Genomic DNA, 25629 nt, shown 5'->3' with positions numbered 1-25629 from the left:
TTCTTTCCCAACATAGCTACGACAATTTACAACTACAGTACTGATCGTTTCTACAGCTACCTTATTGTTTTTTACCTGTCTGCTTTTAGACAGACGCCCTTTCTGTGGCTTCCTGAGACAATCTAATCTAAAAAACGGCCCATCCCCGCTACCCCTGAAGCCACTTCCTGTGTCTAGTGGTAACCTACCACCCTCTGGCACAAATCAAGGAACATGCAGCCTATGTCTCGCGTCGGTGCGGTTCATAGCTTGGTATCTTGTAATAGCGGTAGTGGCATCTCGTTTTCTTAGTGTGTTCACTGGCGCCACTGCGTTTGCTCACCCTGCCTGTCCGTGAGTGGCAGCAGCAGCGCTTATCGATAGCGCGTACTGTGGTACTATCTTTGCAACGGCCTCGAGTGTTTCCCGGTCGTCGTTTGTTGAGCTAGTAGAGTTGGGACGGAGCAGCAGTGAGGGCCGGACAGCCAGTACTCGCCCGACCGCTGGCGACACGCATGCACTGTCCGACAGAAGGATGTGGTCGCGAGAGTGCACGACCACATCAAGGACCGGAATCAGCGAGTTTTAGTTGAATGGACCGTGATATTCGAGTAGTGCAACTTTCATCTGCGTTTGTGTCTTCCCGTCGAAGTGGCCTCATGGCAATAAATTGTCAGTCTTTTCGTGCCTGACTTGAGTGGGGACGACCGTTGTTTGTTCGTTTGGTCTGTCGTTGCAACGGACGACGTGCATTTGGTTTTCCGACCGCTTCTGGCTTCTTTGTACTTGTACTGACTTACAATTCGTCCGTGTTGTTTCACAGTGACGGGTTTTAATATTGTTTGAGACATTGTGGAATTGTCTTTGCGGATCAGTGTGTATCTTATGTGGTTTTTAATGTCCAGTTATTTAAATGCTACCTGCCTTCTGATGTCGGTGTTCGGCTTCGGACAGAGCAGCGAGGAGGTCCGCAGCGTGAGGTCAAGCCGGGACCGCTGGCAGCGTGGAGGCACTTTCGGACCGAGGTGCTGTAGCCGATGACCGAACCGAGGACGTTTGAAGTTGAGTGAAAGGTGTCGAGTACTGAAACCTCCATTGTTTGAGATCTCGCTGTTGTTTGCATGTTGCTGCTCCCAGATCCAGTGAGACCAACCGTAACAAGTGGAGTCCATCAGGTTGGCGTAAGGTATTATCCGCCTTGTACTCCTTGATCTTAGTTTGCATTTAGTATTATTCTTATTAGCGTAGTACAAACAGCGGTGTTTTCTGCCTTGTGGCCGCTAACGCACCAGTTACCTGCCCTGCAGGTTAGCATACTTTTCCGGCGGTGTACCTTTCCTCATCACGTTGATCCTGTCCGACACAGCATGTAGTTCGATAGGCTCTTGAATTGTACTGTGCATATGTTTTTCGGAGGTCTACCTTGGTTCTAATGTTTCCTTCGACCCTGGGTGTGTTTCTGAAGACGTGGTGCTGTCTGTCTCTTCACCCTTACCTAATAATATTCCATCATTGTTCCGGTGATCGGACGTTAGGTGGATTGGCTAGTCGGTCGGCCAGCGCTTAAGCTACCTCTAGTGTGAGTTGCCATCCTGTTATGTAAGTACAACTCTTGGCTGCCTGTCTCACCGCTTAAACAGCTGTAGTCACATTTTCCAGGTCGATTCAGGAAGCACTGTCTGTGGATCACTCCATCTTATTTGGACAAGTTGTTATAACTGTTTAAAATTTAACCCAATGTTTTAATATGTTATTGCCTTCGCCGCTTGTAATCCTGGCCTTCAGACGTTAATTGTTTTTTAACAGTGCTCGTGGCCTTCAGCCAATGAATTATTTTCAATTTTCTCTTTACAAGACCTGCAGCCATCACTATAGCCTGTTAGAGTTCGTTAACATTGTTCTAGAAAGGTTATTTTAACATCCAACTTCCTTCTTTACTTGTAATTCAGGCCTTCAGCCGTTGGGTATTCTGAAAATTGCTGGTGGCCTTCAGCCCATGAGTAATTTCCAACCTTCTTAATCAGGCCTTGAGCCATTGATTGTGTGTAACATTGTGTGTGTGGCCTTCAGCTTACAATAACTTGCAATTCTTCTAATAAGGTTTTCATCTTTTAAAAATGATTGTGGAGAGTTTTGTTTTTTTTTTAAAATAAAGTGTATGTGTTTCTGTGCAACCAGCAGTAACTGATTAGGCTCCATCCACACCTTTCCTGCTTTCCCTAAGTCCCACGCCTCATAGCAGTCTTCACCATTTCCGCTATCTGCCCAAAATCCTCTCCGATCCAAAGCGACGCACATCACTGGTACCGAAATGAGCCAGCAGCTGCAGTTGGCTTCACCCTGTATTCTTCATAGCGTCTGGTAACACACTTTCTTCATTTAAAATTACTCCCCCCTGGTATGCACACTGAGTGCGCACTGGCTTCCTTCCCCCACTTGGCAGCCATGTTCCTAAGGGGCCTCATTACGCACCTAGCGTAGGAGCTCCCAACTATCAGCAAACCCACTCTCTGTGAATGCCCAGACCTTGCAGGCCGAGAAGCTTCCTCTGGAACAGGGTGGACGACTGCCTCTGGCTTAAAAGTTTCGTCAGCCACAGACAACACCTGAAACCTGTTTGTCAAACAAACTGGGGAGGCCTTATGAACGGCCCCTGAGAAAGTCTTTTGCTGCCTGCTAGACTTTGGAATGATGTCTCTCTCAACCACGGGTGAGGGGTCAACCTCAGCACAGGTGGTATCCGGGGCTGCCACAGCAGTGAGCTGATCAGTGGACATGTGGGACGTGCACGATGTCCATAGCATCCCTATGTCCAACCCCCTACAGTTATGCTGCTTGGCAGCAGGCTCAAGCCATTTGACAGAAGCTAACACCGCCTGGAGCTGTGAGTGGAGGGTCACCAACTAAACTCACATCTGTACACAGCAATAACAGTTCCTATCCATTACTAAAGTCGCTCCTGTTTGAAGCTCATAGAAATATGTAACATACAAACAGTGTTCTCAGCTTATTAGCAGCAGAAACTTGAGATGCTCTCCCACTGTCGGCCTAACTGCTTTATCAGCCTCAAAAATTTTTAATTTGTTTCTGTAGCCAATAGAAGTCATGTTCCATATTTTTAGAAAGGATTTCCCACATTTTTTTTAATGTAACAATTCATTAGTGATTTTGTTTCATTATGAGTGCTTTTGCAGTCTTCACGCAGCTCTTGTGTTCTGACTGTCTTATACGAGGGCAGTTCAATAAGTAATGCAACACATTTTTTCTGAAACAGGGGTTGTTTTATTCAGCATTGAAATACACCAGGTTATTCCCCAATCTTTTAGCTACACAACACTATTTTTCAACGTAATCTCCATTCAATGCTACAGCCTTACGCCACCTTGAAATGAGGGCCTGTATGCCTGCACAGTACCATTCCACTGGTCGATGTCGGAGCCAACGTCGTACTGCATCAATAACTTCTTCATCATCCGCATAGTGCCTCCCACGGATTGCGTCCTTCATTGGGCCAAACATATGGATATCCGACGGTGCGAGATCGGGGCTGTAGGGTGCATGAGGAAGAACAGTCCACTGAAGTTTTGTGAGCTCCTCTCGGGTGCGAAGACTTGTGTGAGGTCTTGCGTTGTCATGAAGAAGGAGAAGTTCGTTCAGATTTTTGTGCCTACGAACATGCTGAAGTCGTTTCATCAATTTCTGAAGAGTAGCACAATACACTTCAGAGTTGATCGTTTGACCATGGGGAAGGACATCGAACAGAATAACCCCTTCAGCGTCCCAGAAGACTGTAACCATGACTTTACCAGCTGAGGGTATGGCTTTAAACTTTTTCTTGCTAGGGGAGTGGGTGTGGCGCCACTCCATTGATTGCCGTTTTGTTTCAGGTTCGAAGTGATGAACCCATGTTTCATCGCCTGTAATAATCTTTGACAAGAAATTGTCACCCTCAGCCACATGACAAGCAAGCAATTCCGCACAGATGGTTCTCCTTTGCTCTTTATGGTGTTCGGTTAGACAACGAGGGACCCAGCGGGAACAAACCTTTGAATATCCCAACTGGTGAACAATTGTGACAGCACTACCAACAGAGATGTCAAGTTGAGCACTGAGTTGTTTGATGGTGATCCGTCAATCATCTCGAACGAGTGTGTTCGCATGCTCCGCCATTGCAGGAGTCACAGCTGTGCACGGCCGGCCCACATGCGGGAGATCAGACAGTCTTGCTTGACCTTGCGGCGATGATGACACACGCTTTGCCCAACGACTCACCGTGCTTTTGTCCACTGCCAGATCACCGTAGACATTCTGCAAGCGCCTATGAATATCTGAGGTGCCCTGGTTTTCCGCCAAAAGAAACTCGATCACTACCCGTTGTTTGCAACGCTAATCCATTACAGACGCCATTTTAACAGCTCCGTACAGCGCTGCCACCTGTCGGAAGTCAATGAAACTATACGAGACGAAGCGGGAATGTTTGAAAATATTCCAGAAGAAATTTCCGGTTTTTTTCAACCAAAATTGGCCGAGAAAAAAAAATGTGTTGCATTACTTATTGAACTGCCCTCGTATTTCAAATAGGCAAATGTCTTCTTTTACCCTGTTTTCTTGTTTTACTCTCTTTTTTATATTTCCGTATCACTGGAATTTACTAAGCAAATCTCTAAACCTATGTATCCATTGTTAGTACTCTTGGTGCACTCAGTTTCTTTCGCATACGCGAGTATACACTGAGGTAACAAAAATCGTAGGACAGCGATATCCACATACACAGATGGCAGTAGTAAAACGTACAAGATACAGAACAGCTGTGCATTGGTGGAGCTGTCATTTGTACACAGGTGATGCATGTGAAAAGATTTCTAAAGTGATTAAGGCCGCCTGATGGAATTAACAGACTTTGAATACTGGGCTATAGTTGGAGCTAGACGCAGGGACCATTTCAGCTCGGAAATCGTTAGGGAATTCAATTTTCCGAGATACACAGGGTCGAGACATTGGCGAGAATAATTTCAGGCATTACCTCTCACTACGAACAAGGCAGTGCTAATAGACAACCAACACTGCGTGAAATAATCGCAAACAACAATGGAGGAGGCATGACAAATATACCCATTCGGACAGTGTGGTGAAATTTGTCTTCAATGGGCAATGACGGTAGAGTACCTTTGGTAACAGCACAACATCCCCTGGAGCACCTCTCCTGGGCTTGTGACCATATCGATGTAACCCAAATGACAAGAAAACCATGGCCTAGTCAGATGAGTCCTGATTTCGGTTGCAAGAGATGATGAGCTGGTTGTAGGCTTCGAGTCTGGCGATGACCACACGTAGCCATGGACCCAAATTGTCAACGAGGCTCTATGCCAGTTGATGGGGGATCAATAATGGTGTGGGATGTAAGATATAAAGGAATTCTGAGATTGGCTGTGAGTCGGCATTGATTTAAATCAGTAGAGAAAGTTGAAAATTTGTACTGGGCCATGATCCGAATCTTGGTCTCTTGCTTACTGGACAGATGCACTGACCACTTCGCCATTGAGAGTCAGTGGTCATGGCAACTGTACAGGCTACCCTAGTATGCCTTCCGTCAGACACTAATTCTCAATTTAGCCACACAGAAAAAAATGTAGTGTTCCTTGCACAGTGTCCTCATTACCCTTGGGATGTGTTTACATGGATCATTGACTGGAAATGGTTATCTTCATCTACTTGGAGACTGTTTGCAGCCATTCATGGGCTAAATGCTCCCAAACAACGTTGGATTTTGATGGATGACAATGCGCCATGTCACTGGGACACAGTTGTTCACGACTGGTTTGGAGAATATTTTGTACAATTCGAGCTACTGATTTAGTCTCTCAGATCGCCCAACATGAATCCCATCGACTATTTACGGGAAATAATCGAGAGGCCAGTTTGTGCACAAAATCCTACACTGCAACTCTTTCGTAATTATGGCTGGATATAAGGACAGCATGTCTCAGTATTTTGAGTTGCTGCACTACGTCGGACCAAACGAGACCCGAAATGATATTAGGAGGTACCCCACGACTTTTATCATCTCAGCGTACGTCACAGCACGACGACAGTGGACGGATAATATACGTCGCTAGCAGTTAACCGGTTAAAGATCACTACGAAGGTAGGAAATCTGCTAACAAGATGGAGAAGGAAATGAATAGCGATTTCTAACACTTAGGGTATCTAAATTTAGAGTTTGTGAGACCTTTGTGAGACTTGCAACTAAACAAAGCATGAGGCATAAACATTCCTACAGAAGGATTATTCACGTAGTGGTGTTTGAATCTATGAGACACATGCTTCCAGGAGTGTATCATCCACAAAATGACAAAAATATCAAGGCCAATGAATGTGAGAACTATAATATAATGGCTCAAATACCGAAAACGTTGACAAGAACTGATGAATTGAAAAGAAAAGTGAGGACTAGTTAGATCATAAAATTCTCTTTACGGAAGGTAAAGCCTCAGGAAAAGCAGTTCTGGCATTGTGACTGACGACGAAGTTTAGATTTAAGAAAACTTAAGACACTTTTAAACGACGCGTAAGACCTAGAAAATGTGTCCGACCATCTAAAATGTGCAAAAGTTTGTGCAGCTAGATGTGGAATATACAATACAGACAACAACCCAGAAGGCGCAATAAGAATGAGAGGGGGTGGAAGAAGTGACCGAACTAGAAAGGGTTACAGTCTTCCTCCCATACTGTTCAATCTGTACGTGGTATAGAACCGTAATGAGACAAAACCGGAAATGACACGAGATCCAGCGGAGACTGGCCGACTGGCAGAGAGCATCGACAGCGAACTGCCAGAGACTAACAGGTCGACAATACGAAAGACTGGCAAAAAAGGGGGACGCAAGACAGAATAAGAACGAGTCCAGCGCTCAAATCAAGATCGAAAACTAAGACGTAGCGAATTCAGAAGCAAGCCAACGGTGTGTATGGAGATCAATCAGCAGCGCAGAGAACCACAACTGACTTAAAACCACTGCGCTGCAGGCTTTAAAGGAAAGCCACAGCCACAGGAGCCAATAAGCTGACACGCGGACGGTGACGAGGGGGGTGGGGGGGGGGGGGGCATGTCTTTGCACCAGCGCCCACAGGCCCAGCCGCACTGCCCAGAGATCTCAATCGATTTCCATACCGTCCGGCGAACCTTGAAGCACGTCAAGCTGGGATACAAGGCATGAGAGAAGCAGTACAAGGAGACTAAAATTCAGGGTGAAAGTATACCATTGTTTACATTGCCATCATTAGTGGAAGTAAAGAAAAATTACAAGCCGCGCGGGATTAGCCGAGCGGTCTCAGGCGCTTCAGTCATGGATTGTGCGGCTGGTCCCGGCGGAGGTTCGAGTCCTCCCTCGGCCATGGGTGTGTGTGTTTGTCCTTAGGATAATTTAGGTTAAGTATTGTGTAAGCTTAGGGACTGATGACCTTAGCAGTTAAGTCCCGTAAGATTTCACACACACTTGAACACACTTGAAAATTACAAGATCAGCTTTGAGTCGTGGCGGCTCTCTTGGTATCGACTCTTTCCCTCGTTTTGATCTTCGGTCAGTGGTTAAACTCGAGCACGATGTGGCGCACTGTACGAGAGAGTAAATGGATCTCTGGAAAGAGATCAGAGCACTACGAGCCAGCAAGTGCCTTGCGAAGTGGTCGCCGATTTGGCCGGCGTCGGCTCTACTTGCGGAGTGTGGGGTACGTGCTGGACTAGGCGGGAAGCCTAGGCCCTAGAAGTGACGGGGCAGGGGGGGGGGGGGGGGCTCAACGGTTGTTGCTACGTGTACCTGGTATCTGCGAAATGGAGAATTCATGCTGTCAAAAGTGGGCTCTTCAAAATGTTTTAAACTGAATTTCCTGCGCCTACGTCGTTTTATTTTAACGTGTTTTCTGGCCCCTATATCGACAGGTGTGTTTAGCCTAAAGTTGTTTATAAGTGCAGTTTCCTGTTTGCTCCTGCAACTCTCATATTCATGATTTATAGCGCTTGTCGATGTTACGATCCATTAAGTTCAGAGTGGTGCAGAACAGTAATTCAAGTTATCCGCCCCAGTGTTCGAGTTGTTTCACTGACATTGTTACCTTGAAAATCAGTGATCAATGTGGGTGTTTGTTATTTTACCCTCTCTCAGTACTGGCAAATAGTCTGTGCACTGCCGACCTGGATACTGTCTTTGCACCGGATAACCAATGACTATATGGCAGATTTATAGTTGGATATTTATTGAACTAGTTTCATTGCATTTTTGATGTAGTTTTGACCCGAGCGCTTGAATAATTAAATTTTTTATTCACTTGATTTCGCTGTAGCGTCCTATGTGTTTGTAATTTATATTTTGTACACTCAGATGAAATTGTGTCAGCGCGTAGGGGTTCCATGGGATATTCTGGGCTTAGCTGTGTTAATTTGGTTTGGTTCAAAATGGTTCAAATGCCTCTAAGCACTATGGGACTTAATATTTGAGGTCATCAGTCCTCTAGACTTAGAACTACTCTAACCTAACTAATCTAAGGACATCACACACATCCATGACCAAGGCAGGATTCGAACCCGCGACCGTAGCGCCTAGAACCGCTCGGCCACACCGGCCGGCTTTGGTTTGGTGTTCGCGCAGTTGGGGTGTCCGTAATTTAATGTTTATTAGTGCATGGTTTGTACTGTATGTATCTAGGTTAAACTTGAGTTTTTGAGGGCTTTGTAACGTGTGCGTTTTCGAGCCTGGTTGGGGCTTGTGATCCTTGCTTCCCACCTTCGCAGTCTACCGGTACACTGTTTGTCCCTCCGGCCTCTGTCGAGCGGGCGCGCTAGCGAGGCTTTAACTGTGGCAACCGTTGTCTGCGAATGCGTCGTCGGAAACCACTCCGTGAACGGAACTTACACAAAAGATGAGTTGAACTCGTTTTGTACTACCTGGAAAAGTCTTTGACACAATTTTGGAGTGTTTGCTTTAATAGCTTGTGCTCTCCAAGCAGACACTAAATTCTATTTTAAGGAAAAAGAGTTCTAATTTTTTATGTTATCATAACTTGGGGTTCTGTAGTGAAATTGGCATGTTTCTTACTATTGTATTTTTATACTTCTAAAAGAAAAATATTCACATGTTAATACTTTCCTAAAAATGTTGGTGGACGCGAATTGCGCCCGCCCATTGCATTCGTTAAGACTATGGCGATGTCTTGTCCCCAGTAACAGCGATTACTGCGTATTGTTGAAATTTATTTTAATGAGCGGGGTTTGATCACCTCATATCCCTGTATCGAGTTCTTGCCGTTTGTTTTTAGGGGCTAGGCATTATTAGAATGGTTGCCAGCCCTTGCGGTTTCTTATCTGTTGTAAACAAATTCTGGGAATTGTCATTGTTCTTTCGGAACTTTGTTATTAATTGGTTCATCTGAAATGAAGGACCCGTTGCCCAATAAGAGGTTGTTATTACAGTCATTCAAACAAGTTTTGAAGTTCCTTTAAATTAAATCATTCTTTTTATGTCAAAAAGCATTATATTATCGAATTGTTTCTTTAAAATTGTAAACTTCATCTGAGTTTCAAGAACCTTTATATTTACACGAAAAATACGTTGTTTTAATTCTAAAACGTTTTATGAATAAATTGTTTTGTATGCAATAAATGATGAATGACGATTCAGAACTGTCCCGAAACACATGTGCTACAAAACGCCACTGTTTCCCGCGCATGTACCCCGACATCAATATGGGATATTATCACCATGCACACGTACACAGGCCGCACAACGGGTTGGCGCACTCTGGATCAGGTTGTCGAGAAGCTGCTGGGGTTTAGCCTTCCATTCTTGCGCTAGTGCCTGTCGGAGCTCCTGAAGTGTCGTACGGGTTTGAAGACGTGCAGCGATATGTCGACGGAGAGCATCCAAGACGTGGTCGATGGGGTTTATGTCTGGAGAACAGGCAGGACACTCCATTCACCTGATATCTTCTGTTTAAAGGTACTCTCCCACGATGGCAGCTCTGTGGGGCCGTACGTTATCATCCTTCAGCAGGAATGTGGGACCCACTGCACCCCTGAAAATGCAGACGTACTGGTGCAAAATGACGTCCAGATACATCCGACAGTTCCTCTGTCAAAGACATGCAGTGATGTACGTGCAAAAATCATAAACCCACCCCACACCATCAAACCACGACCTCCATACAGGTCCCTTTCAAGGACATTATGGGGTTGATATCTGGTTCCTGGTTCACGCCAGATGGAAACTCGGCGAGAATCACTGTTCAGACTATACCTGGACTCGTCCGTGAACATAACCTGGGACCACTATTCCAATGACCATGTACTGTGTTCTTGACACCTGGCTTTACGGGCTCCCTGTGACCAGGGGTCAGTGGAACGCACCTTGCAGGTCTCAGGGCGAATAAATCATGTCTGTTCAGTCGTCTGTAGACTGTGTGTCTGGAGACAACTGTTCCAGTGGCTGCGTTAAGGTCCTGAGCAAAGCTACCTGAAGTACTTCATAGGCGTCTGCGGGCACTGATGATGAGATATCGGTCTTCGTGTGGTATTGTACACTATGGACGTCCCCTACTGTAGCGCCTGGATACGTTTCATGTCTGCTGGAATAGTTGCCATAATCCTGAGATCACACATTGTGGCACACGGAGGGCCCATGCTACGACCTGCTGTGTTTGAACTGTCTCCATTCGCCATAGTATTTTACCCCTCATAACGTCATCAATATGTGTTCTTTGATCCATTTGCAACAGACAGTAACCATTAGCACATCTGGAAACGTTTGCACACTTACCCACTGCACCGTACTCTGACATGTACCAACACACGTCTGCTTATGTGGACTGCTGCCAGCGCCACCGTGCGACGACCGCAGGTCAAATACATCACATCGTCATACCCCGAGGTGATTTAAACCCACAAACCGCCTACTAGAGCTTTGTTTCACAATGTATCAGCATTATCCTTAGTTTAGAGCGTGAGTGAAGCACTCGAAGTGAAGAAATTCTGCTGCCGTAGTGGCATATTAGCTCTCGATGGACCAAGTAAGGAGGATTTAAGGAGAACACTACCACAGGCAAAGTATGTCTACTAGTATCAACCGTAGGTCTTAAATTGAGGACGAAATTCTTGAAAAAGCACGTCTGAATCACGGCACAAATGATCGTACGGAATTTATTGGTCGGGATATCCACTTTGGGGTTCGGCCGCCGTATTGCAAGTCTTTTTAGTTGACGCCACTTCGGCGACTTGCGTGTCAATGATGATGAAAATGGTGATGAAGTATACTCAACACCCAGTCCCTTGCCATGGACTCTGGGAAAACCGGAAAAGAAGAAATTCGAAACGGTTTACATGTAACATTGCAGAAGGATGATGAAAGTTAAGTGGGCACTTAATAAAAGAATTACTGGGTTGTCTCTCTGTTAACCACATTAAGAATAAATTAGTAGCACATGAACTATGCGCAGAAAGAAGACAAATAGAAAACTGCTACTGAAATCACCAGATGAGCCAGTTTTATGTTACATAAGGTACAGGCCCACCATTCTCCATTTTGACAGCTTCAGCAACTGTCAACAAAGTAGCTTTTAACTGCTGCAAAATTTGCGTAGTACATTGAGAGTGGAAAATTATGACGACGGCTGCCACCTATGCAACTATTTCTCTCCACGTGCAGTACTGATATTACAACACATAATTAGTCTTCGATGTTAACGTATCCGTGTATATGTCTCGTCGTCTAGTTGCCTACTGTCCGAACATCGCGTCACTCGCGGCCACACACTACTGCCAGTTAGTAATAACATGTCGTCTCTACACCTGTGGGCAGGAGAAATGTCAATACATAAGATCTGGACGTGGTACTGGCGGAGTAGTAGTGCACCAGTCAGCTGAAGATCCCATACACAGCGGCAAAAATTTCTATATAACAACGTGGCGAGTGGATCAAATACTCGCTAAATACTGACTGGAAATGGCAACACTGCAGAATACAACACTCGCATATATAATTAAATTCAAAATAATGCTAGCTCCGGAACATTCCAATGCGACACGTTTCTCTTGTTGTGATCTAGTTCTTCTTCTGTGAATCCCTTCATGCTTCATAGACAGTTGGATTGTGCTTGTAAGACGTTGCCAAAGTTTCAGTTATTAAGGCTAAAAAAACCACAAGCCGTTTCTACGAGCGGTGATACCGTACTGCTGGCACTACTGCAATCTACTGCGTGGAACTACCACATGTATTTACTTCAGAATACCCATACAATATTTACCACTGTGACAAATAAATTGCGATAATTCGCATTCTGTCTCCCTAAGCTAGATGAGGCAGTAGTTACAAGTAGCTAAGCTGTTTCTCTGCTGCTAATACCTTGGAAATCTACGTTGGGCACCGATGGTGCTAGGATGTTGGGTTTCAAAGAGAAAGATATGAATATAAGAATTGATATTTACTGTTGGCAAATCACTATAAAAAAGGAAAAAAACTGCAAAATTTTTACAAAACCAAAGTTTTCGCTATATTATTGTCATTAATTATGCAGATAACGTCTACAAAAAACTTCACTTACGCTAAGCAAGATTCCTTTGACGAGAAAAGTCACTGTTCTTGTTGTTCTACCGAAGACCTGATTCATGTCACGAGATAAAGTTGTAACGAATCCTTTAGGTACACATGAACTGTAGGGTGATATCATGTCTGGAGACATGGACATCAAGAAACTGGGGCAGTGTGTCAATGAGAAATTGCCGCTCGTTGTTGTGCCAGTGAAGTGAGACTCCTTGTTGTTTGCTTAGAAAAACACTAGTGTCTTCTTCAATTTGTTGAAAAATCTACGGCTGTGGCACTCCATGACTATCTTTCCAGTTTCTGTGTATGTCCTCAAAAAGAATGTATGGTACACCTTGTCATAAAAAATTAAACAAAACACTTTCACTTATGGCTAGTCTGTTTCATGCTGAAAGATTGACTTCTGGTTCTTGAGACCCAAAAGTGCAATTGGCGCTGATATTAAAATGAAATGTTGCTTCATCACTGAGGTGAAAGCAGATCGTTTCTGCGTTCACAGAACAAACGAGTTTAGCAGCTGCATGTATTTCCGTGTTTGTGGGTAGATCGAAATGATTTTTTACATTATAGGGTAAATCATAGATTTATTGAATATAAGAGTTACAAGGGATTAGAGGCGGATGCTGTGCTCGGCCCAGGACTTGGCGTACTTCTTCCTGTATTCTCCAGATGGGTCGTACTTGTCCAGCAACTTCTTCATGAGGTCTGGATGGCGGTGCGAAATCTCTCCGAAGAAACCTCCGATCTTCTTGTGCTGTGTCTCAGTGCACTTGGCGCAGTCTGTACGCACTATTTCGGGCAGCACCTCTGCAAAAGAAAATACTGTTAAAATCATCGAATTTTGTTGTACTTCGGGATGGAGGCCGGTTTTGAATTTGTAGATTGGGGTGATCAGTGCGTAAATTGTTGACATAGTCGCTAGGGTCCTCAGGCGTCAAAACACAACTACTCCTTAATTTTTCTGGAAATACTACTGCGTCGTCTCAACCGTTCTGCCACATAATCACATTCCCAGAATCAAAACTTGTCGTTTGACGTCAGGCCTGCAGTATCAAGGCTGTTTAGAATGTGTATATTGGGGTGAGCAATGCGTAAATTGTTGACATAGTCGCTAGTGTCCTCAGGCGTCAAACACAACTGAAATGGTTTGTTCAAATAGCTCTGAGCACTATGGGACTTAACTTCTGAGGTCATCTGTCCCCAAGAACTCAGAACTACTTAAACCTAAATAACCTAAGGACATCACACACATCCATGCCCGAGGCAGGATTCGAACCTGCGACCGTAGCGGTGGCGCGGTTCCAGACTGTAGCGCCTACAAACGCTCGGCCAAAACACAACTACTCCTTGATTTTTCTGGAAATACTATCGCGTCATCTCAACAGTTCTGCCACAATCACATTCCCAGATTCAAAACTTGTCGTTTGACATCAGGTCTGCAGTATCAAGGCTGTAGCCAACGACAAAAGATGAATGACGGGTCTCAGGTGTTTTAAAACATAGCCATTTGGCTAATTGAGTATACTGCAGAAGAAACTACGCCATTAAAGAAAAACTTAGGTACCAACAACGCTACTACGACTTCATATGGGCAAACATTAAGTCACGAACGTAATGGAACATTGGTTTACATGTTAACTTTGTTACGAGGACGTATAAATATTTGACAACAACAGGATTACATACAGAATAATAAGATGTACTAGGTAATAACATATACAGAAAATTTATCATAAACTATATCACGGCAAATATGTGCAGTTCTGCAGCATATGTAACTCCTACAAATTCTGTACGTAGGGATATCGACGACAGTTATAGCTTTTCCAGTTTAGGCTTACAGATAACCACCTCACAATCATACAGCTTGTGGATAAAGATAAAGATAAAAGAACACTTGTTGTAAAGACATGCAGAGAAGACGATTTTTCAGCAGAAATCATCCTTGCTCCAAAAAAGACACTCTACAGAGAAAACTATCACTAAAATTTGTGTTCGAGATGTAGCATGTTTTCATTCGATTTGAAATTTTCATAGCTTTTTCCTCTCCCTCACTTCTCAAAGTCGTCAGAAACTCAAGGAGTGGGGTCAACTGTTTACACACGTATCAGTCAGCAACCTTCAGTAGATACGCTTAGGACATGACACTTACACTTCACGACGGAACGCTAGTTACGAAAACCTTTCCAAACAGGTGGCTGAATAACCTTATACCTTAGTGGCAAAAGGAGGGGTAGTTCTTCGACAATTCTCAACGTCCTGGGAGATTAAAAATGTGTATAAAGCCAGGAGATGAGATTCTCGCGAAACTGAAGCTGTGAGGGCGAGGCGTGGGTCACGCTTCGATAGCTTGGTCGGTGTAACACTTTAGACGTTCTTGGATAGCTCATTAGGTAGATCAGTTGCCTTCGAAAGGCAAAGGTCGGAGTCTGGAGTCCCGGTATCGCAGTTTCATTCTGCCAAGGAGTTTCAGTATCAAAACTGTTCGGTAAGCACATAGAAATCAGAGGCAGTGGGATTTGGTACTAATCCTTTCGTTCGTGTACTGCTGAGGTTTTTAATGAAATATGGGAAGACATTACATCTGTCTCATAAACATATAAACACCAAGAATAATAAGCCGCCGCTTACGAATGCCAAATTCTATGGGGAGTGTGGCAGTAGATTATTAGATATAGAAGCCTATTGGGTGGGAACTAGTGCATCAATTTTATGTTGAAAAGTAATAACAAGATTTCCAATAAAATGATTTTAGTAAAATAGTTCTAAAGATTGAATACATGTGTAAAATCGGATAATTCACGCACATAGACAATGTAATTCAATACGAAACAAGCTATTACGCTAATAGATTTGAGGAAATATTAGGGCTTCAAGTGCCTTTAGAATAAGTTGACTAAAGTCAAAACATAAGCATCGATTGGCTGAAGAAGGGCCAGGAAATGTGGGTCTGACATTAACTAGGCAGTCATCCCGCCCTCGTACATCTGTCCTTAGCGAACTGTCATAAGGCGAGTCGTACAGGGTAGACGGAATGCCATCTTCCACTGTTGACCTTACAAGACTTGAGGCTAGGAAAGGAACAGATCAATTAGCGGAGAATGATAGTGGTAATTAGGCATTTACTTGTGATTAACTGAGTACGAAAAGTTAGGGCGACGTAATATCTCTTGCTGGAAGCACTGCGAGAGTAAGTTCGCGGCGTAGCCTACGCCATGGAGCGTCTATGGAACGGCGAATGTGGTCGGCTTTTCACGTAATTATGTCGTGAACAGGTACGGAAACTGTTTGAAGGTTGTGAAACTACGGGTACACCACAAGCTGATGGACGTCCACGTTTCATCACATAACGTGGAGCTCGGAGATTTCCAGTTCTCCGGGCACAGGTGTTTCGGAGCACACCAGTGAGCGTCCACCTCCGCAGGACAATGTAATTCAATACGAAACAAGTTATTACGCTAATAGAAATGCGTTTTCACTCTGAAACAGCGACTTCGCCAATTGTGACTGCAATTGACACGCCGTTATCAGTATTGGGCCGTGGATCAAGTGGAAGCGTGTTGCCTGGTATGCTGAGTCACATTTCTTGTTACTCCAGGTCGGTGGTCAAGCCCGGATATAGCGTCCTGAAACCGAACGTGCATCTCACCAAGGTTACCGCCTATCGCGCTATGGATGACTTTTACTTGGGCTTCCATAGGATCTGTGGTAACAATCGAAGGCACCATCACAGCTGTGGACCACAATAACATTATTGCAGACCGCCTGTAGCCTATTACTGTTGATGTCTTTCCCTATGGTGAAGGCATCTTCCAGCAGTATAACTGCCCGCGTCACAAGACCATAATCATGCTACAGCAGTTTTAGGACCACGACATTGGTATTTTGGTCACCAAATACATATGAAAAGACACAAATGGAACGCATCTGTGACGCTTCAGGGCGTCAACTTCACCCCTACATATCTCCGGCCCGTGATTTACAGAAAACTCGTGCCCAGTGCGTAGATATTTGGTGTCATAAACCTTCACAGACACAACAAGGACTTTTAAAATTCTTGCCACGCACACTTCCTTATTACGTACTATAAGTGCACCAAAAGGCTACTAATCAGCTGGTCACAAAATTTTGGCTCAGTAGGGTGTGGACTTGTGAGATTTAAAATTAAACGCAATTTTGAACGGTAATAACAATGAACAACTGAACGATACCTAGGCCTCTCACTAGCTGAATGGATTGCTACATCACTACAGTCATTAGACGAGCTTGAAGATGTAATAGGATGGAAGGTGAGTTAACACCATGAGTAGTGTTTTAGTGTCATGTGTTATGCTTTGGTCAACCAATTAATATTCCTTCTTTCATTTAGAGACGGTGTGTGTAGTATTTTGAGCTGATTTTTGTTCCCAGACAGCTTTGTTGATGGTACACAGGGTGGTGAGGAATAAACTGAAAAGCTTGTAAGGGTGTTGCAGATTAGGTTATGCTAATAAATAATTGTTCAGCATATAACACGATAAGTTGCGCTGTTCCGGAGTTAATTACCATTGTAGTTAGCTAATCAGGCGTAGATGATAGGGCAGGCTTTGCCTCGAGTTAGATCCTTGCTACCGTCCCATGTTCAACTTTTTTATCGCTCTCTTGTTCGGTTTTAGGAAACCAAACGAGGAACACGTTTGGCGACACCTTCTCTGGCTCGCGCAACGCCCTGATTGACTAATTTAAATGCTAAGTCAGGAACGGCGCAAAGTTTGGAATTTCATTCTTAAAAGTTGTTTCTCAGCACAAGCTACCCTGGAACACTTTTACTAGCTTTTCAGACTGTTTCTGACCGCCCTCTATAATTGAGGACTACAGAGAAATTCAACACATGTCGTAGGGAAGAATTAACGCTTCTGATTGATAAACGATGTACCATTTTAATCGACCAAATTGTTATGTTTTTACTAGTCCACTCGTGATAAAGGGGTATAGTGTGAAAACAGTGATTTCTGCAGTAGTTATATCTGTCTGCATCCTGTGGCGTGTAATAGAACATTATTATATGAAAGAGAATCCACAGTCACCCAAGATATGAGGTGATGTATAAAATTGTACCACCTATGTCAACTTTTCGTTGTGCTTTTGTTTGAAAGCATTTCTTGCAACTACTTCAGTTTCTTGTACAAGTTATTTCTTGGCCTCTCTCCTGTCTGTACAGAAATCAGAAGGTGATATTGATAATCCTTGTACAACTTAGGTTAATATGCTTCAAAGCTGTATTACTTTTGTTCCGTATTACTAATATTCTCTGTCCTAACATTGTTTTAAATGATTTTTCTGGATTTTAACGAGTAACACCAAATGAATTTGGGTGTTGCTAATACGGCGTTGCTATTGATCGGCATAATGGAACCGGTGTTTACTGAACATTAGTTATAAGGAGTTCGATCTTTTTAAAAGAAGCATTCTTAACCAACGCAAATACTGGTGTTAATATACGTTTATTTCTTTCCACTCCCGCTATCAAGATAATTCCGCTTTCTCTTCTTGCTAACCACGTAAAACAAATAATATTATATTATTCACTAAGGAAGAAGATATATAGGTGGCCTGGCGTTGCGTTACAGGGTAAGGAGATAAGCTGCACAGCTAATCAAATGTGCGTGCCTTGGAAAAGTTGACTGGTACCGCAATAAAGCAGGATTTCCCTAATTTTACGCTGGGGACCAATAAGTACTATGTATTCTGGGAGAAGAATTAATTTCCTGTATGGAACTAAAGTATGGTCTCGGAGGCTGTTCACTGCGGACAACACAGTTCTTGTAATATCAGCCACAGTAGACAGGAATTTCAGACTGACTTATACCTTTATCCCAAACCATATTTTTATTTGTAATCAAATTATTTATATTTGGGGAACACTCATATTCCAATCGTCATTGCTCCATTGGGGTCCCGTTACTGCAATCTGCAGCTACGTGATTACTGAATACAGACTCACTGCATCCACGGCACGGGCCTCATTTTAAGTGTGTGAGCTTGTGGTGTGGGCTATACCATCCTACTGGGTAGCGGAGTGTAGGCTACGATGGGGCTCACCCTTGAGCGCCTTCCCGGCGGGTCTGCACGCTGCGTCTCCTTCTTCCAGCAGGCAGCGCATCGCATCCTGGACTCGAGTTTCATCCGACAGCAGCTCCTTCAGGTCCAGGCTGTCGAACGTGGCCGGGTACTTCTCCTGCAACACAGCACACCACTCGCTGTAACCAGAGGACTCATTTCATGCGCACTAATTCGTATTTCCGAAAAAAAAACTGTCGATATTGCCCGTACCCTTCAAATTACCATACTGGCAATCGCTTTAAACTGTAACTCGGGAGCCTGTTGGGGAACTGGAGCCACCTTCTTCCCGAAAATGTTTCTAGCACCTTGCCAATGATCCACCTCACGTAGTACATTTCTGAAGTCTTCCTTAATGAGTTGTGGAAGGAATATATACTAAAATCAGCATTGGTATGTGTGTATGCAGTAAATGTTTGCTAAGTGTGTACATAAATTACGCGATTAATTTTATATGCACAAAAGGTGAAATTGTCGTTAACGACCACATCCCAAAAGTTTGTCACCTAACTCGGGTACAGCACCAGAAGATGAAGAAGAAGAAGTAGAGGAAACTTAAAAATCGACAGCGGAAATTGATCGTTGATACTGTCATATTTCAAACTAGAACTCTGTTGCTTTACATATACACATGCTGTGCAGGCACTTACTGTGACTCTGTTTCAAATATAAATATAGACCCATCGCAAACAGTTACTAAATTTTAAGTTCCTCTTATATTATTATTTACGACGTATTTTGGAGGCTTTGTTCCTTCAACAGCTGCTGGTTCGCAGGTTTAGGTCTAGTTACATTGTTCTTGGAAAATCATCGACCCTTAATATTTTTTGCTTACCTTTCTTAAGGGCGCTGTATTTGGACTTAACACATTCAGAGTTTATAGTCATCACTACAAATGTTACACGCACCTAGCGTTTCCTGTTAAGAGAGGTATTACATAGTTTTTCTATTTATGAAGATATTAATATTTTACAGTTTTTTACGTTAAAGTGTAATGAGTATAGCCTGTTTCTCAAATATGTCATCCATTTAATTAAAAACTCTAAAGCGTATCATAGAATTTGAATTCTGAATGATATTGGATCAACTTCCTCGGTTTGTAATTTGATATGTTTGCAAAAATAACATTTTCTACAAAAAGAGGATCTACAGTAAATAAAACTAAGTGGAATCTGTTGAATATGATGTGGTTCGAGAGAAGAGGCAAGTTTCGTTTAGAATGACAGCTGACTGTCGTTTTTGGTTTCTGTGTACGTCGGAGCTTTCCGTAATCCTTTACTTTATGCCTTTTGATTGTGCATTCGAAATGGTCAGTCAGGTCTTCATGTTTGTCGTTTTGTGTTCTCCCTGGTGCAGAAGAATTCCAACAGTTCACTTACTGTAATTATTTCGTGGAAGGCCTTCATACGTTCTAATACGCTCTTCCTGTGTCTAATATACAAGTTGTGACAACTATGCTGAAATTTATACACTCAAGCCTTAATTGAGTTTACGTTATTTGCTAATTGGGTATGATGGATTAATGAGTTACATTTGAACGACAAACTGATGTTCAGGATCCTAGTTATTCGGTAGCAGATGGGACCAATAAATGTAATACTATCGCGTGGTATGGGACTAATAAATGGTTTACTATCGCGTGGTATGCTGCTATTAAAGGTTATTCAGTTGCAGATGCAGCTATTCTGGCGTGACGCCTGTGTGCCAGTCGGTGAAACCGCGACCTGCTGTAATGGTGAGCAACAGCCGACTGGACCGCTCTCCCTCCCGACCCACAACGCACGTACGTCTGTGTGTGTGTGTTTATATGGGTACCGCTGACCCACATTGACTTATTGCTTTCCAAAGCCAAGTACGGTTATCTGGTTTGCATACAGCGTATCTTTGCAGCCAGTCTACTTCTGCTAGCCGGTAATCACTTCTTCGCGTAGAGATATAATTAATCTTCCCTGTAGCTCTATTTGTTTCTCCCGTTTCTCTCCCAAGCAACCATATTTTACTTACTTTTGTGATCGTATACATTATTTTTTAAGTCAACATCCCTTTTCCTCAACACACTCTGATCGTACAGAAACGAATGCGATGTGGTCAGAAAGGTTTTTTAACCAGTTTCTGACATTGTGCTGCAATATTGCGCTAAAGTTCACTGTTTGTGGAAAATTTTAACATAAAAGAGATTTTCAACTACCATAGGCAAAAAGGCATCATGGATGCGCAGCTGCAGACCTCTATTTCACAAATGTAACATATTAATAACGAATTAGAGACTCCCTTTTCATTTTGTTTTATCACAAATACATTTTATTTGTTTGAAAGTATTTATTAACTGTATAATATGTATACAGCATAGCCATAAATAATAACCGTGGCCAGTGCGGTAGTCCATTCTCTCTGTCTGTCGTACAAACCGATTTTTCTAAATGAATTTATTTTCCTGGACGACAAACATATTTGTCATTGTCGCCTTGAGTTGTGATTTGCCTATTGGATGTATGGATAAAATCAAAGTTACCTATTGCTACTACGACCTAACGTGCTTACTGTAATTGAAAATGTTAGTCGAGTTGCAATTACAGGTTATGTGGCCCTAATGACACTCTCTGATCTCTGCACGTTGTACAAGCCAGAAGAAAAATTCTGAATCCAAAACGTAGTTTTAGACACATAGACATGTGTATACAAGGACGTATCATAAATTCATGATTATTATTTCACGTCGTACGATACGTTTTTAAAGAGTTTTCCTCATTTCCACAACCACCCTCATCCCAACGAATACATTCATTTCACATACTGCCATTGTTGAAGACTATAAAAGTAAGAAGGTTATGCACAGTTCCCTTGGTTGACGTTTATAGTGAATATTTAGCTGTCAGTAGTGGCGACGGGATCATTTCAATACATTTCATAAGTGTTTGGTAGTATCCATACATTAGACATTCGCTGCCATTCTTAAGGTAAAAGTGAGCTTCATGATAACAATGCAACCCCTCACGTACCACGCACCTAACCATTAAAGGGGGCGGGAGGCGGGGGAGTGGAGTGGTCAGTCGTGTTTGTGCTCCTCTACGATTCAGCCACCGTACGGTTCGTGCGACCACAACACATACATATCCGTAGAGAGGCCAGACTAGCATAGGGTTCCGGAAGTAGTACAGCAACGTTTCCATGTAGTTGCAGGAGCAACAGTTTGAATGACTTATGCTGCAATCTTACATAAGCCAACAAGGAGTTGGTGTGTTGGTACTGTGATTGGCTGAAAAGGACGGGAGTTTACAGCTATTATATTTTCCGAGAACATGCCGTTTTAATCCTACGTTTATTGATGATGGTAGCCCCTTTGATAAAATATTGTGGAGGTAAAATAGTTCCCCCCAGGAATTCCGGATGAGGACTACTGAACTGGTCGTTGTCATTAAGAAAAACAAATCCCTTGATATGTAGGTCGAAACATGGAGTAGCACATATTTTAAACGTAGAGGCGTCTGCAGGAGAGAAGACGAGAACAGCTATATCAGTCTTCGCACTGAATACCATAACAACAAATTATGTCTTAGCTTACGTCACTATTGTCGGTAACTACTCCTTACGGCGGAAGGGCAAGTATGCATAATAGAACAGCAAAACAAGTGCGTTCACAGGAATCTCAAAAACTACGTGCTACTGAGCGTTCTCAAATCAGAATGCCTATCAGTGAATGTGACAGAACCACAGTTGGAAACATGGAAGCAAAAATCGAAGAAAAATCAAAGTCTTTAATGAAGGTGTAAAATTCAGGTCAACATAGAAATCTACCTGAATATGGAAGCAATTTTGGGTATCATGATGGAAACGACGCTGCCAGTTTCACTGACTGAATAAAAATAAGTTATCGTACGACATATTCAACTGCTGGGTGGTTATGATTAAAGTGAAACTACTCACCGTTCTGTGTGAGCTGTAGTTATTGTATGGCAACGAGATGTGGTAATTATGCTAGTGCATTAATGTGGAACCTATTTATGCTGAAAAAAAATAGTTTCGAATTTGCCCACAAGGTGCAACTCTAGCCCTGTAAAATATCTCGCCGAAGTTTCCGGCGCACACACTGAACAATTTGTGTAAATCAACATTATTCCTTTCTCATTGGTTTAACATTTTCTGCCCACGTCCTGTTCCTAATCCATTACATATGGTAACATTTCTATACTTCTTGCATTCACAGCGCCAGATTTGCACCTGGTGGCCAAAATTGGAACTAATTCTTTTTCCAGTGTAAATGGGTTCCACTTTAAAGCAATAGGATATGTACAAGTGTCGGTGCCGTATGATTATCACAGCCGACACTGGGCCTCTGTGAGTAGCTGAACTTTAATAATAACAATCTGGTAGGTTATTAAGAAGACAGCTGAAGTTAGGAATGCTTACAAAGTCATATATTCCCTATTGAAACTACAGCAGTCTAAGAAAGTGTAAAATGAGATATCTCAAATATTTGGGGACCCACGAACAGAACATCATTGTAGGAGAATGGCATTGCAGCATGGGGCCATAGCCACAAGGCTACTTATAAACTTACTAGAAAACAAAGGTCCTACAGCAGTTCCTTAGTGGTGCGCCTGAAATAAGTTTGCTACCTGAAAGCATTGTGGGCAACTGTGTATGAAGAATTGTGGGTGCTTATGGAAGACTGTATCTAATTGAAGACTTTGCACTATAGACGCGGAGTGGCCCTTGGCGACGAGAGGTGATGCTTACCTCGGCGGCCGCGACGAACGCCAATGAGGCGCAGAGGAGCAGAGCTACGTGACGGTTCATGCTGCTGGTGTCCGTGGTGTGAGCTACCTGTTGTCGACTGTGCCGCAGTGACGGCTGGCGCGGCTTATATGCCGGCCTGGCGTGGCCTGGAGTGGCGGCGTATCGCTCTGTGGTTGCCGGAGGAGGGAGCGGGGGGTCGATCACCCGACACCTCAGCCCCACTGGTTCACAGCGGGCCACGGCCGGTTACCACCTCCACCACCACTGCCGGTGTTCCACATTGATTACAAGCCACGACCTAGTCTCCTCAAACACTCTCCACCGCCTCACACAAATGCCGAAGACACATCAAGGTTCAGGTATCATCGTTGACCAAAGCTTTCTTATTAAATTTTGTGAGTTACAAAGTAACTTTCGTTTTTTCTAGGCGAATTCTCAGTCTGTGTTGTTCCAGTTATTAGTGTTCCACACCTCAGTCGGTAGAAGAGAAATCCTTATAGCATCACTTTGTTGCATCTGTCCCTCTGGGTGCCTGTCTGTCACACTTTTCTCAAGGAAAGAATGGTTAAAAATATCAAGGTTAAATTTATATCATATTTTAATCTGTAAGGTCTCTGACGGTGAAAGAATTTAAGCTATTAGGTTAACAAGGTCAAAAAGATAAGGCCACTTATGTCACATATTTCGATACTCTCTAACTAACTCATCAAAACCTACACGGTATTTCATGTGACCTAGAAATATGAAATTTGACAAGAATCAAAATTTCACATTACAACTAAAGAAAAAAATCCGAAAATTATTAAAACGGAATTATAACACACGAAAAAATTCTTTTTGGTTGCTTATTAAATAACTGTCTGTCTATTCATCCATCTTTTAAGACCTCTTTTTATTAGCAACAGGTAGACGTATAAATTTGAAATTTGTGACGTATTCTAAGGTCTGCAGTCCTTGGCGGTGTAATTAACATAAGCTTCAAACTCAATGGAATCAAAAGGAATTGCTATTTATGTCACAAATTTTCGTGCTCACAAACTACACTCCTGGAAATTGAAATAAGAACACCGTGAATTCATTGTCCCAGGAAGGGAAACTTTATTTACACATTCCTGGGGTCAGATACATCACATGATCACACTGACAGAACCACAGGCACATAGACACAGGCAACAGAGCATGCACAATGTCGGCACTAGTACAGTGTATATCCACCTTTCGCAGCAATGCAGGCTGCTATTCTCCCATGGAGACGATCGTAGAGATGCTGGATGTAGTCCTGTGGAACGGCTTGCCATGCCATTTCCACCTGGCGCCTCAGTTGGACCAGCGTTCTTGCTGGACGTGCAGACCGCGTGAGACGACGCTTCATCGAGTCCCAAACATGCTCAATGGGGGACAGATCCGGAGATCTTGCTGGCCAGGGTAGTTGACTTACACCTTCTAGAGCACGTTGGGTGGCACGGGATACATGCGGACGTGCATTGTCCTGTTGGAACAGCAAGTTCCCTTGCCGGTCTAGGAATGGTAGAACGATGGGTTCGATGACGGTTTGGATGTACCGTGCACTATTCAGTGTCCCCTCGACGATCACCAGTGGTGTACGGCCAGTGTAGGAGATCGCTCCCCACACCATGATGCCGGGTGTTGGCCCTGTGTGCCTCGGTCGTATGCAGTCCTGATTGTGGCGCTCACCTGCACGGCGCCAAACACGCATACGACCATCATTGGCACCAAGGCAGAAGCGACTCTCATCGCAGAAGACGACACGTCTCCATTCGTCCCTCCATTCACGCCTGTCGCGACACCACTGGAGGCGGGCTGCACGATGTTGGGGCGTGAGCGGAAGACGGCCTAACGGTGTGCGGGACCGTAGCCCAGCTTCATGGAGACGGTTGTGAATGGTCCTCGCCGATACCCCAGGAGCAACAGTGTCCCTAATTTGCTGGGAGGTGGCGGTGCGGTCCCCTACGGCACTGCATAGGATCCTACGGTCTTGGCGTGCATCCGTGCGTCGCTGCGGTCCGGTCCCAGGTCGACGGGCACGTGCACCTTCCGCCGACCACTGGCGACAACATCGATGTACTGTGGAGACCTCACGCCCCACGTGTTGAGCAATTCGGCGGTACGTCCACCCGGCCTCCCGCATGCCCACTATACGCCCCCGCTCAAAGTCCGTCAACTGCACATACGGTTCACGTCCACGCTGTTGCGGCATGCTACCAGT

The 25629-nt window shown here is 43.8% G+C and overlaps 1 protein-coding gene across 1 annotated transcript; it reads right to left on the bottom strand.

Annotated features, from left to right (window-relative positions):
* Positions 1-13176: 13176 nt before the first annotated feature.
* Positions 13177-23485, bottom strand: LOC126484180 (allergen Tha p 1-like). The gene is made up of 3 exons (XM_050107590.1): positions 23403-23485; positions 18648-18783; positions 13177-13373 (listed from the first exon to the last, which is right to left on the bottom strand). Exons 1-3 carry the CDS (start codon positions 23460-23462, stop codon positions 13177-13179), a joined length of 393 nt encoding a protein of 130 aa, XP_049963547.1. The 5' UTR covers positions 23463-23485.
* Positions 23486-25629: the final 2144 nt, after the last annotated feature.

Source organism: Schistocerca serialis, chromosome 6 (genome assembly GCF_023864345.2).
Source record: "Schistocerca serialis cubense isolate TAMUIC-IGC-003099 chromosome 6, iqSchSeri2.2, whole genome shotgun sequence".
NCBI classification, from domain to species: Eukaryota; Metazoa; Arthropoda; class Insecta; order Orthoptera; family Acrididae; genus Schistocerca; species Schistocerca serialis.
Note: the sequence above shows the minus strand (reverse complement) of the source record. Positions and strands in the feature narration are given on the sequence as shown.

Bases quoted from the DNA above. Each gene is read 5' to 3' on its own strand.
- LOC126484180 (XM_050107590.1), bottom strand. From the start codon at position 23,462: ATGAACCGTCACGTAGCTCTGCTCCTCTGCGCCTCATTGGCGTTCGTC. The intron at 18,784-23,402 runs GTAAGCATCACC...GCTGTGTTGCAG, and splicing joins CGTTCGTCGCGGCCGCCGAG to GAGAAGTACCCGGCCACGTT. The intron at 13,374-18,647 runs GTGAGCCCCATC...TTTCTTTTGCAG, and splicing joins CGCCGGGAAGGCGCTCAAGG to AGGTGCTGCCCGAAATAGTG.